The 20,135-nt window shown below is 38.5% G+C and overlaps 1 protein-coding gene across 1 annotated transcript in view; it reads left to right on the forward strand.

The window, feature by feature from the left end:
- Mlh1 (DNA mismatch repair ATPase Mlh1) overlaps positions 1 to 7,034 on the forward strand; it is a 39,310-nt gene extending 32,276 nt beyond the window's left edge. Inside the window, exons 11-13 of the mRNA XM_071663165.1 lie at positions 2,399 to 2,597; positions 4,067 to 4,221; positions 6,662 to 7,034. Of these exons, the coding sequence (XP_071519266.1) occupies positions 2,399 to 2,597; positions 4,067 to 4,221; positions 6,662 to 6,814 (507 nt within the window). The 3' untranslated portion in view covers positions 6,815 to 7,034. The remainder of the gene's footprint in view (positions 1 to 2,398; positions 2,598 to 4,066; positions 4,222 to 6,661) is intronic.
- Positions 7,035 to 20,135: the final 13,101 nt, after the last annotated feature.

Genomic DNA, 20,135 nt, shown 5'->3' on the forward strand with positions numbered 1-20,135 from the left:
ACCTCAAAGAAGAATGCAACAGTGTTAAGACCTTGCTAGACACCTTGAAGTATGATGAGTACAGCAGGGAGGTCATCAAAGACTTCAAAATGGTGACATTCCTTATGGGTCTCCAAGGCAGTTTTAGCAAGTTTCCTTGCTATCTTTGCCTTTGGGACAGCAGGGACACCGTGGTGCACTACCACAGGCAGCTACCTGGGCAATCACAAGACTGAAAACTATGTGGAGCTGGTTGAGACTATGGTGAAGTACTGTGGCAAAATGGTCTGCAGGATGTCCCTCAAAGTCCATATCCTTGATGCTCATGTTCATAAATTCAAGAACATGGGGGTGTATTCAGAGGAGCAAGGCAAGTGCTTCCACCAGGATATACTGGACTTTGAGTGCTGCTCTCAAGGAACATATAATGAAAACATGATAGGAGGTTACATTTGGGGTCTGATTCATGAAAGCGATATACAGTACAATTATAATTCTTGAAAAGCTACTCACTTCTAAATCTTATGTGGTCACTTTTGTTTAACATTAGTGTAAATACATGTTAATTTTGATTTATATGTTGTTTTTCTGACTATGGGAATAAAAATGTGCAAATTCGCTGGTTGTCCAATAGGAGATAGGGAAATTTGAAAATATCACTGTCCTGTTCACTAAAGCAAAGTTTGAAGGGAATTATAACGATTCTCTCTAATTTTTATGCACAAGTAATTAGGAAATAACCCTTACTACCCAGGGAAAAAAATGTTACACAGAGTATTAAATGCCTGAGGACTGTATGTGATATGAGGTGGACTGGTCATGAAAGGAATGTAAATACATGTTAATTTTGATTTATATGTTGTTTTTCTGACTATGGGAATAAAAATGTGCAAATTCGCTGGTTGTCCAATAGGAGATAGGGAAATTTGAAAATATCACTGTCCTGTTCACTAAAGCAAAGTTTGAAGGGAATTATAACGATTCTCTCTAATTTTTATGCACAAGTAATTAGGAAATAACCCTTACTACCCAGGGAAAAAAATGTTACACAGAGTATTAAATGCCTGAGGACTGTATGTGATATGAGGTGGACTGGTCATGAAAGGAATGACTTTGTAAGTAGTAAGTGGAGATGATGAGCAATGAAAGACAATTGCATACTGAAGGGAGCAATGGGGAGAGGGAGACCAAGTAGATGGAAGGATAATTTGGACAAACCTTTGGGCTGTTGAGGCCTGAACATTCATAAAGTTGATTGGCTTGCATGAGAGAGAATTAGATTTATGTGATAAGTGGGCTGAGCACAAGGCACGAAGTGGTGACATTAACTTTGGAATAGTCTTTGGGGTTTGGCAGTGGATAGTAGGCTTTGGTCCAGTACATTATACACAACTAAAGTATTAAACAACCAGATTTCAAGTACCCCTCTGAGATCTCCTGTCCAAGTTTACCAAGGAAGTTGTGTCAAGACAAGATGCAGATGGAGTGAAAGGAGCAGTAATTGGTTATTTGTGGAAGAAAGGAAATCTTTGATAAAAAAGGCAAAAAAGTGTTGGTAACAGAACAGAACCTTAAGGGGACACCAGTGTTGATGAAGAAAGGGGGAGAGGCTGATTTGTCAACAGATCAGCCAGAGGAAGATACATATGAAGGACCAAAGTGAGGGAGGAAAGCCAAAGAGGGAAGTGTAGAGATAAGAACCCTATGCCACACCTTGTCAAAAGCTTTGGTTATATCAAGGGCAACTATATAGGACTTCCCCAAAATCTTTCAGGGATGATGACCAGACAAGTATGATGGGGAAAATATCACCAGTGAATCCCACCTTATGGTGATCAGAGAGAAAACTGAGACAATATTTCTTAGGATATGGGAGTTAAGGAGGGATTCAAAGACTTTGGAAATGGTATACGTCAAAGCAACAGGACAATGGTTAGAGGGGTTAGAACAATCACCCATCACAGGAACAGAATGTACCAATGCATGCTTCCAAGAGAAAGGAAAAATTCTGGTTTCTAAATGCTAAGAGAACAGACAAGCAGGCACAGGTGCAAGTTCAAAGGTGCACACTTTCAGCAAACTTATTTTCTGTAATCAATGTAATGGATTAAACTGACACTTTGCACCATTAAAGATGTTTATGAGTACTTCTGGTGACCATACTTGAATTTTTAGAAAAATTATCGTTTGTTCAGTATAAATGCACTTCCCAATCATGTATTTTCATTAAAAAAATGTGCTTATATTTGTCAGCTTGGTATTTCAAAATTACAGTAACTCAGTAATCATTTGCTACCACTTATGTATGCAGTAGGACCATGCACTCTGGCCTGCCCATCTGTTGTTAGATTTCTTGTTTTAGTACATATTTTGTAAGATATTGTTTATCCCAAAAACTTGAAAATATTTTTATTTACAGAGTCCAGCGAGTATCTATGAATTGGCGATGATTGCCCTTGACCTAGAAGAGAGTGGATGGACAGAGGCAGATGGGACGAAAGAAGACTTATCCTCTTATATTAGCAGTCTGTTGCAGTCAAAGGCACCCATGCTGGATGACTACTTCAGCATACAAATTGATGACAATGGCAAAATTTGCACTTTACCATACTTACTAGGTTGGTATGCAAAATTTCAGGGAAATTGTCCATCAAAATCTCAAACTTTTGTATACATCCCATAAATAGTGATATTTAGTGCTTTAGCAAATAACACTCACCCTCCTCACTTCTTACTTGCATACATTCCATACTTTCTTAATAGAAACTCTTCATTGCTTCTACCAGCTTTCCTCCCACACCATATATTCCCAACTTTTTCCACATAACTTCTTTTTCATCCATGTCATATGCTTTATCCAGATCCATGAACACCACAGAGGTCCTTCTCTTTCTCTAAATTTCTTGCACATTCTTCAAAGCAAACACTTGATCCATACATTCTCTACCACATCCCCTTGCCATTTCATATGCCCTGGTTCAGCCTGTTGACAGCATTCTGTCCTGTGTACAACATCGCTCCAGTTCACTCTATCCGTTGTATGGCTTACACCCTGCTGCATGCTTACTTCTGATAACTTAAAGTGTCTTTCATTCCATCCTTCTATCTCATCCTCAGTTTCCCCGTCTGTTGACAGCATTCTGTCCTGTGTACAACATCGCTCCAGTTCACTCTATCCGTTGTATGGCTTACACCCTGCTGCATGCTTACTTCTGATAACTTAAAGTGTCTTTCATTCCATCCTTCTATCTCATCCTCAGTTTCCCCGTCTGTTGACAGCATTCTGTCCTGTGTACAACATCGCTCCAGTTCACTCTATCCGTTGTATGGCTTACACCCTGCTGCATGCTTACTTCTGATAACTTAAAGTGTCTTTCATTCCATCCTTCTATCTCATCCTCAGTTTCCCCGTCTCCTTATTCACCTCCACTTCTGATGCCTTTATCCCCTTGGTCAGTCTCTCATCACTCATCGTTTCCAGATGTTCCAACCATTTCATCACACTGCAGAGCTCTTTACAAAATGCTTCACTCACTACCACACCTTCATCTCATTGTCACTCCTTGCTTGGTCACCGTCTTATGCCACATATTGTTCTCAGGCATTTTCTTTTCCATACATTTGCATTCAAGACCCTTGACTCACATTCATACAGCACCAGCGGGACCACTACAACATCAAAATTACCATATTTGTCCACAGACAGTGACTTCTCTTTTCACACATTTATCAACAGACCCAGAACCTTTGCTCCTTCACCCATCCTGTGGTATATTAATTTTTCATATTTCCGTCTGTTGCCATTTCCACTTGTAGGTATTAAAACAGGCCACTATCTCAAGTTTCTCTCCATTCAGACTCACTCCAACTAAACTATGGAAAGAAACTAATTTCAAGAATGCAGTTAATAAACAGAACAAGGCGAGACAGGTAGGTAAGTATATTAAGAATTGATAAGGAAGAGTGTGAACTTAGCACAAACCCTGAATAGTGCTTCTACTCTTCAAGTATGTCAAGAGAATCTTTGTGAGAGAAAAACAGTTCTTCTTTAATGCTTGACATTTCATAAGTACTTTGTAATTTACAGATGACTATGTACCAGCTATGGAGGGTTTGCCAATGTACATGTTGCGCTTGGCTACGGAAGTGGAATGGGACACAGAACTAGACTGTTTCCAAACGCTATGCCGGGAAACAGCAAAGTTTTATGCAATTCAACGAAATCAAGCATCTGAAGAGGAAGTATGTTTGTATATTTTAATGTATTTATGAATTTCTGGTAAACTTAAAGATTGAACAAAAAAATTTAAGAACAGAGTATGACTGAAAAATTGATTGAAATAAGTTGTGTGTGAATGAACAAAGAAGCTGTATGAACTTGATCTCCAGTGAAATGAAAATATGTAGAATAGTAAGGAATATTAAGACTTTCAAGTTTAGTAGTTAGAGAGCAGGGAATGGTTAAGTAGTTCATATTGTGGATATTGAATGAATTTCAGTTTTAGATTTTATGACAAATATGTTTCCTATTGAAGAAGACAGATAAAGCTTAAGCATTACAGTACACTTATGATATCCATCGAATTAATTGCCTATGGTATTGCCACACAGATGTATCCTCATGTAGATCTAGGCCACTGTTATATTTTAGATACTTTGGATTACAGTAGTAATAAGAGCTTAATGCACATGACACTGAAAAAGAATGTTACACCATTTGTTAATACCTGTAAGCAAGTTATTCAACTTAATATGATTGTCTAACTACAGTGAAGCTTCTGTAGTTCAGACTGATTAGGGAAGACCTTCATTTCAATATTGGTCTCTACACTACCTTCGTTTTCACCTATGGGCAGGCCCTTGAGCTTATTAGAGAACACTGGCTTACAGTGAAGTTAAAAATTTCCCAGAGAGAAAAGAGGCACATCCTTGGGAATTTTATATCCTTTGACAACCATAAAACCTGTGGGATTGGTGGATACTTTTCTTAGGGCTAAACAATTGGGCCCATGACATCACAGCACAGGTGATGTAGTAGAGCTTGGATCCCAACCACTTACTGCACTTGCTCTGTTCAGCATTACTTGCCCCATTATGGTGGTGATAAAGTTTGTTTTGGTTGGCCAAGTTGGTATTTTTTCCCAGATTTATCTATTTTAGTCAGCATATCAACAGTGGAAGTATCCACAATATTGTTAGGATATAATGCCAGCATATCTTTAGGGGTTTCAGTTGATTTTTAGGGTTTTCTCAACTTACAATGGTGGGCAGTGATGTTCTGCATACAGTAAAGTAAACTGTATCTCCACTGTTGATGCCAGGTTGAGTAGGTGAAAGTTTTCGTAAGCTTTCTGAAAAGCAGTCATGTATCTTAAGTGACAGATCTGATTCTTATCTGTATATAATAGTTTCTGTAAATAATTAGCTGAAACTGTAAACCAAGGTATTTCCCACTAGTCATTTAGTGGCCTAGTGCAAGGTTATGTACCATTAACTAATTTTTCAGCCCAAAATACAACTAGAGGGCAATAGCCATTCAGTGCTACTTGTTAGTAGCAGGCCTGAAGCAAACACCAACAGTCAGAGAATGAATGTATGGGACTCAGTGTGCCCAACTTCATCAGCTGTATTGTGATGTCATGGGCCAGGACATTTTACTTTGTGGTCCTTTAGTTTAGTGGTTGAGCATAAACTGATCCCTTACATTTTATGGTGGTTTAAAGGGGTGAATTCTTATGGATTTGTTCCTTTTAAGGGGTGAAACTGGTATTTTACACTTCTGCAAGCAGATGCACACTCTGAGATGCTCATAGGGCTCTGCTTTGTTAGAGAAGTGGGTTTTCATTCTTCAAAACCTACATTTCACCCATATTTTTCAATTGCTATATCCATGTATAACTGTCCCTCATGATAACTTAATGCTCTTTTTACAATTGTTAGAGCCTTCCTCTGTATTTGCATTACCTTGTCTCCTCTAAACAGTGCTCTGTATTTGCATTACCTTGTCTCCTCTAAACAGTGTCATTCTATTTACATTCTGATAGTCTTCTTCTTTGCCGTAGAAGCATAATGTAAGTGGTGTTGTGTTAGAATACTCAAAACAGTATCCATAATTCATTGACAAATGTGTCAAGCGTCTTCTCTAACTTTGAATACTAGAATTTGCAGGCATATTTGGCAAGCATCAGTCAAGTTTCAGAACTCTTATTTGTAAAAGTGGGCTCCTCTCATTAGTTGGAGAGACCATATGAAATGGATGCAGATGTAGATAAGAGCACACATTATGATGAGTGGGGCAAGAAATGGCTACGAGGGACTAGTTAAAAAAAGTTTTAGAATGAAAACGCAAAAGGTTAAATGAATTTTTTGTGAGAAGAGTCTGCTCTTGAAAAATCTAAATACATTTTAGTTTTTACTTTTGTGCAAAGATTTGAAGTTAAAAGAATTTTTAGGATGAACCATCCTTCATGAAGTAGAAAGCTTTTGTGGAGATAGAAATGAAGGTGCTTGCATTTGGCTCCCAAAGTTAACAGTTATGCAGAAAATTTTTTCAAATTTTTTCTTTCTTTGGGCACTTGCTCACTCAGTAAATAATGCCTGTCCAATTATTAGTAAAAAAGAAAAATAGTGCTCACTTGCTTTCCCTGCAGCTACAGTCTAAATCATGTTTTTTGCTCATCAGGATGGTGAACAAGGATGGCAATGGAAGGTTGAGCATTTGGTGTACCCAGCTATAAGGAAGATGCTACTCCCTCCTCAGCACTTTGCACAAGACACCACCTTCCTCCAAATTGCTAATCTTACAGAGTTGTACAGAGTGTTTGAGAGATGTTAATTTGTGAATTTGCTTATCCTATATCTGAGGGCTAAAGTTTGATATTGCTGTTCTTTGATATACAGATTTTTTTATATGTTGTACTATATGATAATGTTTAAGTTAATGTTTTGGTAATTTCTTGGGAGGTTTTTTGAAGATTTAAGTTACTGCATTTTCAGACACTAGGGGTGTATATTTAATATGTACATATATATATAAAATGTTCCTCCACAAAAAATTATTAATACCCACTGACTCTTATTATTACTATTAGGATTCTATTTCAGACATAAAGCAGCTTCAGATGTTTTGCAAAAATAGCGATACAAAAACATTAAAAGAAATTAATAAGATATCAAGTAAGATCCATAGTATCAGCTCCAGTACATCACCTCAATATTTTGATAGAAAGCCAAGAAGACTTTGTGCTGTTTCATAGATGGACACTTACACTGTGGTGAATTTCTTAAACCACCTAACCTTTTAGCCTTAAACACTGCTGAGTCTTGTAAATAGATATATAGAATATGTCTGTGTTACAGCAGAAGCTCGTAATTGTAAGTAAACTTGATTGAGTGAAAGTAGTGAATAGTGGAGTCTGGAGGGTGGAACAGGAAGTTACTGATGACCCCAAGAACAGGAATTTATGGGCAATGATAATGTTGATAAGGATTAGTCAAGAAAAGCACAGAACACTGCCATAATTGTAATGAAGGCTCTTGACCCTTAAACTTGGATATTCATTTCAGAAGGCCTGCTTAATAGGCTGAAACCTGCCTTCTGGAAGCCACCCATTGCTTTAAATTGCTTGTCTTCCTCTTATGAGGACAGACGAGTCTCACTATTGTTTTACCCTCACAGACTGCATACTCGCCCCTCTCCAACACCAAGCTTCACTTAGAACCATTCAGTCTCCTCTTTTCCTAACCATACTCATGCCTTACACCCTTGATAAAAACTTCTCAATGCTTCCAGTGGGCTTCTTTCCACTCCATATATTCTGAAGACCTTCCACAAGGCATCTTTATCAATCCTATCATATGCTTTCTCCAGATCCATAAGTTCCACATACAAACTCATGTATATATTGTGTATAGTATTTTAAAAGAGTGTTGTTGAAAGAGCAGAAGAGGGTTTATTGAAATGGTTTGGTCACATGGAGAGAATGAGTGAGGAAAGATTGACAAAGAGGATATATGTGTCAGAGGTGGAGGGAACAAGAAGTGGGACACCAAATTGGAGGTGCAAGGATGGAATGAAAAAGATTTTGAGCAATCAGGGCCTCAACATACAGGAGGATGAAAGGCGTGCAAGGAATAGAGTGAACGATGTGGTATACCAGGATCGACATGCTGTCAATGGATTGAACCAGGGCATGTGAAGCGTCTGGGGTAAACCATGGAAAGTTTTGTGGGGCCTGGATGTGGTAAGGGAAGCTGTGGTTTTGGTGCATTACACATGACAGCTAGAGACAGTGTGAACGAATGTGGCCTTTGTTGTCTTTTCCTAGTGCTACCTTGTGCGTATGGTGGAGGGGGGTGCTGCTTTTTCATTTGTGGCGTGGTGGTGATGGGAAGGGATAAAGGCAGCAAGTATGAATATGTACATGTATATATATGCTTGTGTATGTATATGTATGTATACATCGAAATATATAGGTATGTATTTGTTCATGTGTGGGTGTTTATGTATATACATGTGTATGTGGGTGCGTTGGGCCATTCTTTCATCTGTTTCCTTGCGCTACCTCGCTAATGCGGAAGACAGTGACTAATTAAGTGTAACAAGTATCTTAAAAGGTATGGATATGTAGAAAAAAAGATAATGATTAGATAATGTATGTGATTGTAAAATCAAACGAAACACCAAAAAGTGCGTAATATATTAAATATATTATATTAATATACAAAGCAAATGGATTTGTATGTAGCATTTATGGATCTGGAGAAGGCATATGATACAGTTGATAGAGATGCTCTGTGGAAGGTATTAAGAATATATGGTGTGGGAGGAAAGTTGTTAGAAGCAGTGAAAAGTTTTTATCGAGGATGTAAGGCATGTGTACGTGTAGGAAGAGAGGAAAGTGATTGGTTTTCAGTGAATGTAGGTTTGCGGCAGGGGTGTGTGATGTCTCCATGGTTGTTTAATTTGTTTATGGATGGGGTTGTTAGGGAGGTAAATGCAAGAGTTTTGGAAAGAGGGGCAAGTATGAAGTCTGTTGGGGATGAGAGAGCTTGGGAAGTGAGTCAGTTGTTGTTCGCTGATGATACAGCGCTGGTGGCTGATTCATGTGAGAAACTGCAGAAGCTGGTGACTGAGTTTGGTAAAGTGTGTGGAGGAAGAAAGTTAAGAGTAAATGTGAATAAGAGCAAGGTTATTAGGTACAGTGGGGTTGAGGGTCAAGTCAATTGGGAGGTGAGTTTGAATGGAGAAAAACTGGAGGAAGTGAAGTGTTTTAGATATCTGGGAGTGGATCTGGCAGCGGATGGAACCATGGAAGCGGAAGTGGATCATAGGGTGGGGGAGGGGGGCGAAAATTCTGGGGGCCTTGAAGAATGTGTGGAAGTCGAGAACATTATCTCAGAAAGCAAAAATGGGTATGTTTGAAGGAATAGTGGTTCCAACAATGTTGTATGGTTGCGAGGCGTGGGCTATGGATAGAGTTGTGCACAGGAGGATGGATGTGCTGGAAATGAGATGTTTGAGGACAATGTGTGGTGTGAGGTGGTTTGATCGAGTGAGTAACGTAAGGGTAAGAGAGATGTGTGGAAATAAAAAGAGCGTGGTTGAGAGAGCAGAAGAGGGTGTTTTGAAGTGGTTTGGGCACATGGAGAGGATGAGTGAGGAAAGATTGACCAAGAGGATATATGTGTCGGAGGTGGAGGGAACAAGGAGAAGAGGGAGACCAAATTGGAGGTGGAAAGATGGAGTGAAAAAGATTTTGTGTGATCGGGGCCTGAACATGCAGGAGGGTGAAAGGAGGGCAAGGAATAGAGTGAATTGGAGCGATGTGGTATACCGGGGTTGACGTGCTGTTAGTGGATTGAATCAAGGCATGTGAAGCGTCTGGGGTAAGCCATGGAAAGCTGTGTAGGTATGTATATTTGCGTGTGTGGACGTATGTATATACATGTGTATGGGGGGGGGGGGTTGGGCCATTTCTTTCGTCTGTTTCCTTGCGCTACCTCGCAAACGCGGGAGACAGCGACAAAGTATAAAAAAAAAAAAAAAAATATGTTGAACTAAATCACACCTGTAAAATATCCATGCCACCAGCCAGGGCCCTCCCCTGTCAACTCAACAAGCCATTTGCCAATATGGAGGATGGTATACTACTTTTATGGGTATTTTCCTCAATAACATATAGATATATTCCTTATAATGGCTGATTCAGGTCAGAAACAGCAAATATTGGTGACCGAGCTTGGAAAAGTGTGTGAAAGGAGAAAGTTGAGTGAATGTGAATAAGAGCAAGGTTATTAAATTCAGTAGGGTTGAGGGACAAGTAAATTGGGAGGTAAGTTTGAATGGAGAAAAACTGGAGGAGATGAAGTGTTTTAGATATCTGGGAGTGGACTTAGCAGCAGATAGAACCATGGAAGCAGAAGTGAGTCACAGGGTGGGGGAAGGGGTATGTTTGAAGGAGTAGTGGTTCCAACAATGTTGTATGGTTGCGAGGCGTGGGCTATAGATGAGGTTATGCGGAGGAGAGTGGATGTATTGGAAATTAAATGTTTGAGGACAGTATGTGTTGTGAGGTAGTTTGATCAAGTAAGTAATGAAAGGGTAAGAGAGGTGTGGTAATAAAAAGAGTGTGGTTGAGAGAGCAGAAGATGGTGTATTGAAATGGTTTGGTCATATGGAGAGAATGAATGAGGAAAGATTGACAAAGAGGATATATGTGTCAGAGACGGAGGGAACGAGAAGTGGGAGACCAAATTGAAGGTGGAAGGATGGAATGAAAAAGATTTTGAGCAATTAGGGCCTGAACATGCAGGAGGGTGAAAGGCGTGCAAGGCATAGAGTGAAGTGGAACGATGTGGTATACAGGGGTCGACGTGCTGTCAATGGATTGAACCAGGGCATGTGAAGCGTCTTGGGTAAACCATGGAAAGTTCTCTGGGGCGTGGATGTGGAAAGGGAGCTATGCTTTCAGTGCATTACACATGACAGCTAGAGACTGAGTGTGAATGAATGTGGCCTTTGCTGGCTTTTCCTAGCGCTACCTCACGTGCGCGCAGGGGGGAGGGGATTGTCATTTCATGTGTGGCGGGGTGGCGACGAAATGGACAAAGGCAGCAAGTATGAATATGTACATGTGTATATATGTATATGTCTGTGTATCTATATGTTGAAATGTAGAGGTATGAATATGTGCGTGTGTGGGCGTTTATTTATATACGTGTGTATGGGCCATTCTTTCGTCTGTTTCCTGCGCTACCTCGCTAACGCAGGATACAGCGACAAATTATAATATTGAATATATATATTGAATATATATATTTCCCTGGGGATAGGGGAGAAAGAATACTTGCCACGTATTCCCTGCGTGTCGTAGAAGGCGACTAAAAGGGAAGGGAGCGGGGGGCTGGAAATCCTCCCCTCTCTTTTTTTTTTTTTTTTTTTCCCAAAAGAAGGAACAGAGAAGAGGGCCAGGTGAGGATATTCCCTCAAAGGCCCAGTCCTCTGTTCTTAACGCTACCTCGCTATCGCGGGAAATGGCGAATAGTATAAAAAAAAAAAATATATATATATATATATATATATATATATATATATATATATATATATATATATATATATTTTCCCTGGGGATAGGGGAGAAAGAATACTTCCCACGTATTCCCTGCGTGTCGTAGAAGGCGACTAAAAGGGAAGGGAGCGGGGGGCTGGAAATCCTCCCCTCTCGTTTTTTTTTTTTTTTTTTCCCAAAAGAAGGAACAGAGAAGAGGGCCAGGTGAGGATATTCCCTCAAAGGCCCAGTCCTCTGTTCTTAACGCTACCTCGCTATCGCGGGAAATGGCGAATAGTATGAAAAAAAAAAAAAATATATATATATATATATATATATATATATATATATATATATATATATATATATATATATATATATATATTCCTACTTTCTCGCCTTCATCCATTTCAGACGCCACACCGCCCCATGACATAGAGCAAAAATGCACGAATCAAAGGTAAAGAAATATAACACATTCTCTTCTCCCCAACATCTGGTCATCGCCCCTCGCGCCAGCGAGGTAGCGCCAAGAAACAGTCGAGCCGTCATATGAAATGCAATGAAACCACGTTAGCGAGGTAGCGCAAGGAATCAGACGAAAGAATGGCCCAACCCACCCACATACACATGTATATACATACACGTCCACACACGCACCAATACATACCTATACATCTCAACGTATACATATATATACACACACCGACATATACATATATACACATGTACATAATTCATACTGTCTGCCTTTATTCATTCCCATCGCCACCTCGCCACACATGGAATTACAACCCCCTTCCCCCTCATAAGTGCGAGGTAGCGCTAGGAAAAGACACACAGTCTCTAGCTGTCATGTAATAATGCACCGAAACCACAGCTCCCTTTCCACATCCAGGCCCCACAGAACTTTCCATGGTTTACCCCAGACGCTTCACATGCCCTGGTTCAATCCATTGACAGTATACATATACCAAAAATCGGTTGCGTAACGGATGTGAATGGTTATGAAATTTTGTTATTCACGGGTCTTTAACCATCCACGGAAAATTAATATTTCATTCGCGTAAAAATCTACATTAAGATTCTCTCAGGGACACTGAATTCAAGTTTTAGAGTGAGACAATATTGGAGTCTTGCTCGTTAATCAAAGGGATTTTTCATAACGTTTCAGAGACTCGGCAAAGTTTTGTTAGCTTTAGTTGAAATTGGTTTTCTGATGGTATTTGATTGTCTTTGGAACAACTCTGACCTTCATTTCTAAAGCAAATCACTCATTTTTTTTGTAATTTTCTCCATCCAAAAACCTTGTGTCAACAGGGGGTAGCCCTATTACTGATGGATAAATGGATGTAGATATCTCAAAAGCTTGTGATATGAAGTAGAAATGAAGATGGTCAGAAAAACACAACCAAAACACATCAACAACCATCAGAAAAACACTTTAAATTCCAAAACTAATGATAATTCACCTGTATGTATTTACAATGAAATAGTAAATAATATCCCGAATGATTCTAATGAATTTCGAAATGGAAAATATGTTTGTTTCGGTTGGGTTGGTCGCTTTGAATGCCAGATGAATATCCTAATAATTATGGTAGCCCCACTTTATACTAATTTCCGGTGAAATATTAAATCAATGTAATATTTATAATGGCAAATGACAAAATATGGTGCTAGCAATCTATTATTACAATGTAAAATTAGGGCTAACAATGCGAGGCCAGACTAATGGGTACTTCTGAAAATGCTTCGTCGTGGATGTCATATTTCACAAAAACCAACGCCTTTTTTTTTTTTATCTTATATTCATAAGAAAGTTCATGTAAATACGCATCAATATAATCATATAACCACTGTATATTCATCACACCCGCCAAGAAGCTAACGTAACAAATTAAGATGGCACAAGGAAATTGGTCACTCACTTGTTTAGGGTGCTGGAGCCATTAATGGTATTTTACACAATATATATATATATATATATATATATATATATATATATATATATATATATATATATATATATATATATACAGAGCACAGTGATACTGGTCGCTCTGTGCAAGAACTTGGGTCAGGCTTAGTCTTGGGGAATTTTTATCAATGAATAATCTCGTACCCACACTATCTACAAATATTAGTGAAAATCATATAGCTTAAGCATATACATGTAAACACATTACATATAAATCTATACATATCTCTTTAGGGTACTTACCCTAGAAACGGTAGAGTTGATGAACTACCCTTGGAAACTGCTGGTTCCCCTGAGCTGTGTCTATGGCAACGACCAGCCGACATAGTAAACTTGGGGAAAACTGATGGAAGATTTCAGGCATTTCCAAACACCTTTACCAAAAGCTGTATGACAAAATGATGTAATATGGCAACGGTCACAAGCTATAATGAGACGTCCAGCTCGCCCGGAGACCCAGCGAGTTATGAGGTGGTCAACATGCGGGGCAGTTGGCGGCACAATGACGTCACAGGGGAGTAAATGCTGCTGATTGGACGGTTGTAACGGAACGAGCAGCTCACATGACCACTTGTTTGTATGGCTGACGAAGGGTGGGATATAGAGGGTGAGGTAACAGAGGGCAATGGGCTGCCGGAGCAGCAGGATTAACGGGGAAGAAGAGGTAAAGCAAGGTAGGTCGAGTAATACCTGACGACAGGCTTGGCTGGGGTCCTGTGATGGTACGAGGCGTCACATGAATCCAGGAACATGAGGAAGAAATGCCAGGCTCCCAAGTCAACATGGAGCTCCTGTAGGAAGTTTGTGCGGCCTGTATCGCGGCTCCTGGAATGTGCGGCGGCTGCCGAACAGTGCTTGGGTTGTAGGAGGTTCCTGGAGAGGCGCTATGGATGCAGGAGTGCCGCGGGCGTGCATGTAGGTCCCTTGTTGTTATATAGCTGTTGCTCTTGACGGGCGATGTCCCATGCGATTCCTATCAAAGGTGGATGTCGATGAGGCACCACAATGAAACTTGTCTGGGAGATAAGGGCGGCTGGAGTTCCTTTGGGACACCTAATGATGGAGACGCCAAAGGGCAGCTCGAGTCGGAGTTCCATCGAGTCGGAGTTCCATCGCCAAGACTTCAGGTACCGAAGTGGTACACTTGTCCAGTGGTGAGTCAACTGCCTTGCTGCGGATACTCGGATATTTAAGAAGCGGTGAGGTCATGTCTGTGAGGGATAGCTACTCTCAAAGGGAACTAGAATTAGAGATGTTGAAGCGGAATGTCGCACACTTCTGACCTTTCTACTGGTGGTTGACTTGAAGTCCATAAGAGCGGCGCTTCTTATGGAAAGAGAGGGGTTATCTATAATGATTGTGGCAGCTTTTCATCTACTACCGCCGGTGTCGAGTGTGTCAAGGATTAATACTGTAGGTGCAGATGTATAGGATTGGCCAACAAAACATTCTTCCAAGGGTTATTTGGTCAGGTGAGGTCACAGTCTGTCACCCAATTAATGGGCGACGTCATTAAGGTGACCTAGGGTCACTACAAAGCTAACTAGAGGTGGATATGGCTAACTTAACCATTCGTGATGTATCAGTTGTATGTGTGAAAATAGAATATTAAACTATTATGATTAATTGAAGCTGGAGCCCAGACAATGTAACGGCCCACACCCAAAAATTGTAAACTTTTTTCTTGATAATTCTAAAAAGCTGGGAATATGTGGTGATGTATTTTGATGACAGGAGTGCTTAATATAATGATTAATAATGTAGTTGCCATAATGTTACACCGAGTGGTTCATTATTACCGTTAATAGTCTATCACCTAGGAGGTAGAGGTCATATCTGAAGATCTGAGATTCCTCCAAAATGAAATTTTGAGCACTGATATCATTAGTCTTTTACAGACATGACACACAAATCCAATAGAGCATGCCACTGATCTCTCAAATACATTGTAGACTTTTCTTAATTTTGACGATACTGATATGACTGATACTGCTATACTTTTGTATTAAAGTCAGCCTAGTTGCTAAGGCCTACAAATATGTTGGATATTCATGAAGCCTTTCAGATGAATGCTACATTCATGTGTACATGGATTTTTGAAAACCCAAGAAAGATGTTATCCATATCTACCATGATGAGTATCTCTTCCTGAGTGTGACATCACCAGTGCAGTGTTTATGACAAACATTCTGCCTTCAAAAAGCTGTTACAGTATGTCAGTGCTGTCCATGACCTTCCCCAGAATAAAGTGTCACCCCCAATTGCACCTTACTTGTGAGTTGCCCATCATCTATGGAGAGAAAGGAAAGCAAAGCAGGAACCAAACTGAGATATATTGGCTTAACCTAAACACTGACAGGCAACAATTCTCCTTTCAAGTGAAGACCTTTCAGACACCATGGCACTTGTAAAGCCATGTTACAGACCTCATTACTATGGTGCTAGAGTAATGTAAGACCAGATATAGCAGATCCTGTACGTCACAGCTGGATAATGGGTAAATACAGGTGTCTGTAGCACATGTATGAAATAAATTGTAACAATGGAAGTTCAAGAACTGACCAGTCCCTTCTGAAATGATACCGAGTGTTTCACCTCCAGGAAATGCTTCTTCAGAAGTTTGTTCTTCCTAACTTGGAAACTAAGAATGCAGAAAAGATATGTAGTTTAATAAGAGGTGTCATTAGTGAAACATTGCAAAACTGTATTCTATTTGGCAATTTATATTATCAGTTTCTGTTGTGCTGTGACAGTAATAATTGTTTGACTAAATTTCATTGATAATTTCTCAAGAGGTTTTGACAGCTATGTCTTAACGGAAGTCAGAAGATCAAGGGCAAAGCTTCCCGACTCGCTATAATTGAGTGACGATAAAGTGGAGGTTAATATATAAGTCTATAGAGAACCCTGTCACAAAAAAAAATCTTTACAATCGTACTTTCTCAACTTTTTATAAATAAATCTCCATGAAAAACATGATCGTGTTTTGTTTTATTGGAGAACTGTATCCTGTATATAAGGTCTATAAAAAATCACTTTTTTAGAGTTTCTCTTTGCTTCCAGATAATAATATGAAATATATAGATAATATGTAAATACAAAAAATAAAGTTTCTTCCTAATATAAGCTGCATACTCATGTACTTCCTCCATGCCACTGTCAGCATTCAATAATTCTCAACAGCTTTATATAGTTAAAAAGGAGTATCATTTAAACAAAATGCAGAGGATGGCAAATTCTCTATATTATCCATATAATATCTGGCAGTTTACAATATTTACAATACAACAGTCTGTACATTTCACACATGAAAATGTGATACTATATACTAAATGAAATCATTATCTAAATGCAAAGGTATTCTCAGCAAAAAAGTATGTACATTAAAACCTGTCAGAAGATTACCACACACAACACACACTACTCACAGTGGAATAATTTCTCAACAATATTAATTACATATGTGGTCATGTATATGGCTTTCTCATCCAGTAGACCTTAAGGACAGAAAAAAAAGTCAACCAGCTAGTGAAGCATGAAATTCAGGATAAGCATCATACCATCAGTTATATTGCACTACAAGTAATAAAAAATGTAGCCCCTTGGCAAGTTTTTTCTTCTCCTTTAATACTGGCTGAAAAAAAATTTATCCAAAACTTAAAGAGAAGTTCAACATCCATGCATGCAAGTAAGTACACACAATCTGAACAATATGTGCTCCCAGCCATAATAATTGGAAAAACTCATTCCAAAGATACAACCTAATTTTACAATCCATAACAGTACTAATAAACTAAAAAAAAAAACTGCAAGCTATTCTTTTTGTAAGAAAAAATTATATATATTAGATACATTTAGTAATATCAATATACTACACAGTGTAGCTATTTCATGAAAAATAATTATACACTATTTTCTGTGGAAGAACTGAATTTAAATGTTTCCTTTTTTCTCAGCATGAAGCAAGTACATAAAGATGATTCATAAATTAATGCATGATACAGTAAAATTTAAGATAAACGGAAGATGAATAAGTTTATAGTATTAAGGCCAAAAAAATGAATTATTATTTATATACAGTGTCAGCAAATTTATGTGTATAATTGACTAGAAATTCCATACATTGAATCATATCCAATATATACATACAAACCACTAATTCAATGGCAACCTTCAACTTGATTCCATAAAACACATAATGGTTATAAGCTGTACAAAAGTAAAGATTTACAGTTTTGGTAATAAAGCCTGTAATACACCACTGGCACATACACATTAACGATAACTACCATGGAGTCCATTTTGACAGTTGCTAGTGATTACCTGGGGTTTGCAATTTTGTCTGTGTGCCAAATATTTAAAGCTGAAGGTGCACTTTGTTGGTATGGCCCTGGCAACAAAGCTCAGTACAACACACGCCAATATGAGACAGTCATTGGGGTACTACTTACAATGAAAATGATTAAGTGAATGTTGACCTGTTTGCACTGGGAAAAGTCCTTTGCATATTAGTAATCCATAGGTGGTAGTGGGGAAGAGATGAAGGTAGATGAGTCTACAAAAGTCAAGAAATGTGATAAGCCGAGCATGCATGGCATGCCAAATCTGAATGTCTGTACAGCAATAAATATGGTTAACCTATAATATTTCATTATTCTTTTTCTCAATCTTCTTGACCTTTTTCATTAATTGATAAGACTAATATGAATATAATTTTGATTTTTGAAAATCTAAAAATACCGTCATCTAGAGGGTTCCACTGGGAACATGTCGGTTGTAGATAAAGGCTAAAGAACTCGTAGTAAGCCGATTATCCAAATAAAATGCAAAGATTTTCAAAAGAAGCTAACAAATCAAATTCTAACTTCATCTGGAACTCAATATACTATTCTAAAACTAGAAAGCTAACAGAAGAAGCTACGAGATACTTGGTTATTTGAATTTCATTTGCAATGGGGGAACTTCCATTTTCTTTTTATTATGAAAAGACAATGTATGAGTGAACAGGTTTCCAGGAAGTATGGTGGCTTGAGGAGGGCTCACAGGTAATAAGGACCTGTATTTATATTCAAAAACATATAAAATATATAAATGCAAATGTATAACAACACAAAGTCACACATACATATCATATTTACATATATACAGATTCACACACACACACACACACACACACATTAATATATATACAGGTAATCCCTGCTTAAATCATTTTTGTTTTAAAGTGGTTAAGTTGGGCACTGATTTAGTTAAAACAGTAAATGATCTCATTTGAAGTAGCTGCTTTATGTAATTCACTGCTCTTTTTCAGTGATGAATATAGAACAAAGATTGTAGAATATGAAGCCCTGAACAAAAGAGTTAAATATAAAATATAATCAAATAAAAGCAATTGAGGATCTTTGAAGAAATATTAATCAAAATTTGGAGGAGAATAACAATATGATCTGAATGTACGTGAATAAAAGCAGAAGAAAGGTAAGGACTGGTGGTATATAAGAAAAATCTGGGGGAGGGCTGGTAACACTAGTGCAAGCAAGTTGAGGAAAATATCTTAAAGACCTGATTAAGAAAGCATCATGAAGATAGTGAAGTTGTGGATAAGTCTACAGATTTGGGAGAAAAGTTAGTAAGGATGGAAGGATAAATGATGAACTGAAAGCAGAGTCATGCAAGAAAGAAAAAATTAGGAGTGCACTGAAAACTTTGGCAAATGGGAAAAATATATCTGTACAGAGGTCCCTTGCCTACCACAGTCTTGTCAAACACAGTTTGGAGTTTTCAAACTTAGAATAATGAGTACCATTTTACCAAACAACATAAATTTTTGAGCATCCACAGTTTTCCACAGCACCACCAAATTTTTTTCCATATATTGAGTGAGAATCACATGGTCACAGGCTGCTTATAGCCAAGCCAAGCAGACCACCAAAGGAGTGTCACAACTAGGAAGAGCATAGGCAGTCTTTTGTGTGGCACCAATGACTGGCTGCTTGGAAGTGGTACTGGAGGCAAGGCATTAGGGGTAACACAATGCCATCATATTATTACTTTTCTGTTTTGTACATAATTCTCTTAAACTATTATAGAATATGCATATTGTCTTTGAAGTATAACATGCGCACTTTTAACGTTCCAGCATTCATTACAGAAATTTTAAGGTAAGTCTTTCATGAGGCACTTGCTCCCCATTTCCTATAGGCCTTGTATTGTGACAACCATGGTTTTGCTAACCACGGGGTCTTCCAGGAACATAACTTCTGTGGTTGACAAGGGACTTATGTAAAGTGCACAAGAAGCTCTCAAGGAGGAGTACTTGTCCCAGTGCTGATGTATGGCTCCATCATATTTTACCATCAAACCTTCATGTACAGGTTTTTCAGCCTTCTTTTGTAAATGTGCATATAGTAGTGTTTGTATGATGTGCCACACATCATGTACAAATCTTTATGCAATTCCAGCCAATACCACAACCTATAACCACCCTTAAACAAACTATCTATTCTTTTAATATTCTACATTCTTACTATTTTACTACAGTTACTGTATAGCTAACACAGTACAATAGCAGTGCAAAACAGGCATGGAATAATTAAGTGCCAATTTCAAAGTAATATGTTAAGTCA

Source organism: Panulirus ornatus, chromosome 7, assembly GCF_036320965.1.
Source record: "Panulirus ornatus isolate Po-2019 chromosome 7, ASM3632096v1, whole genome shotgun sequence".
Classification (NCBI taxonomy): Eukaryota; Metazoa; Arthropoda; class Malacostraca; order Decapoda; family Palinuridae; genus Panulirus; species Panulirus ornatus.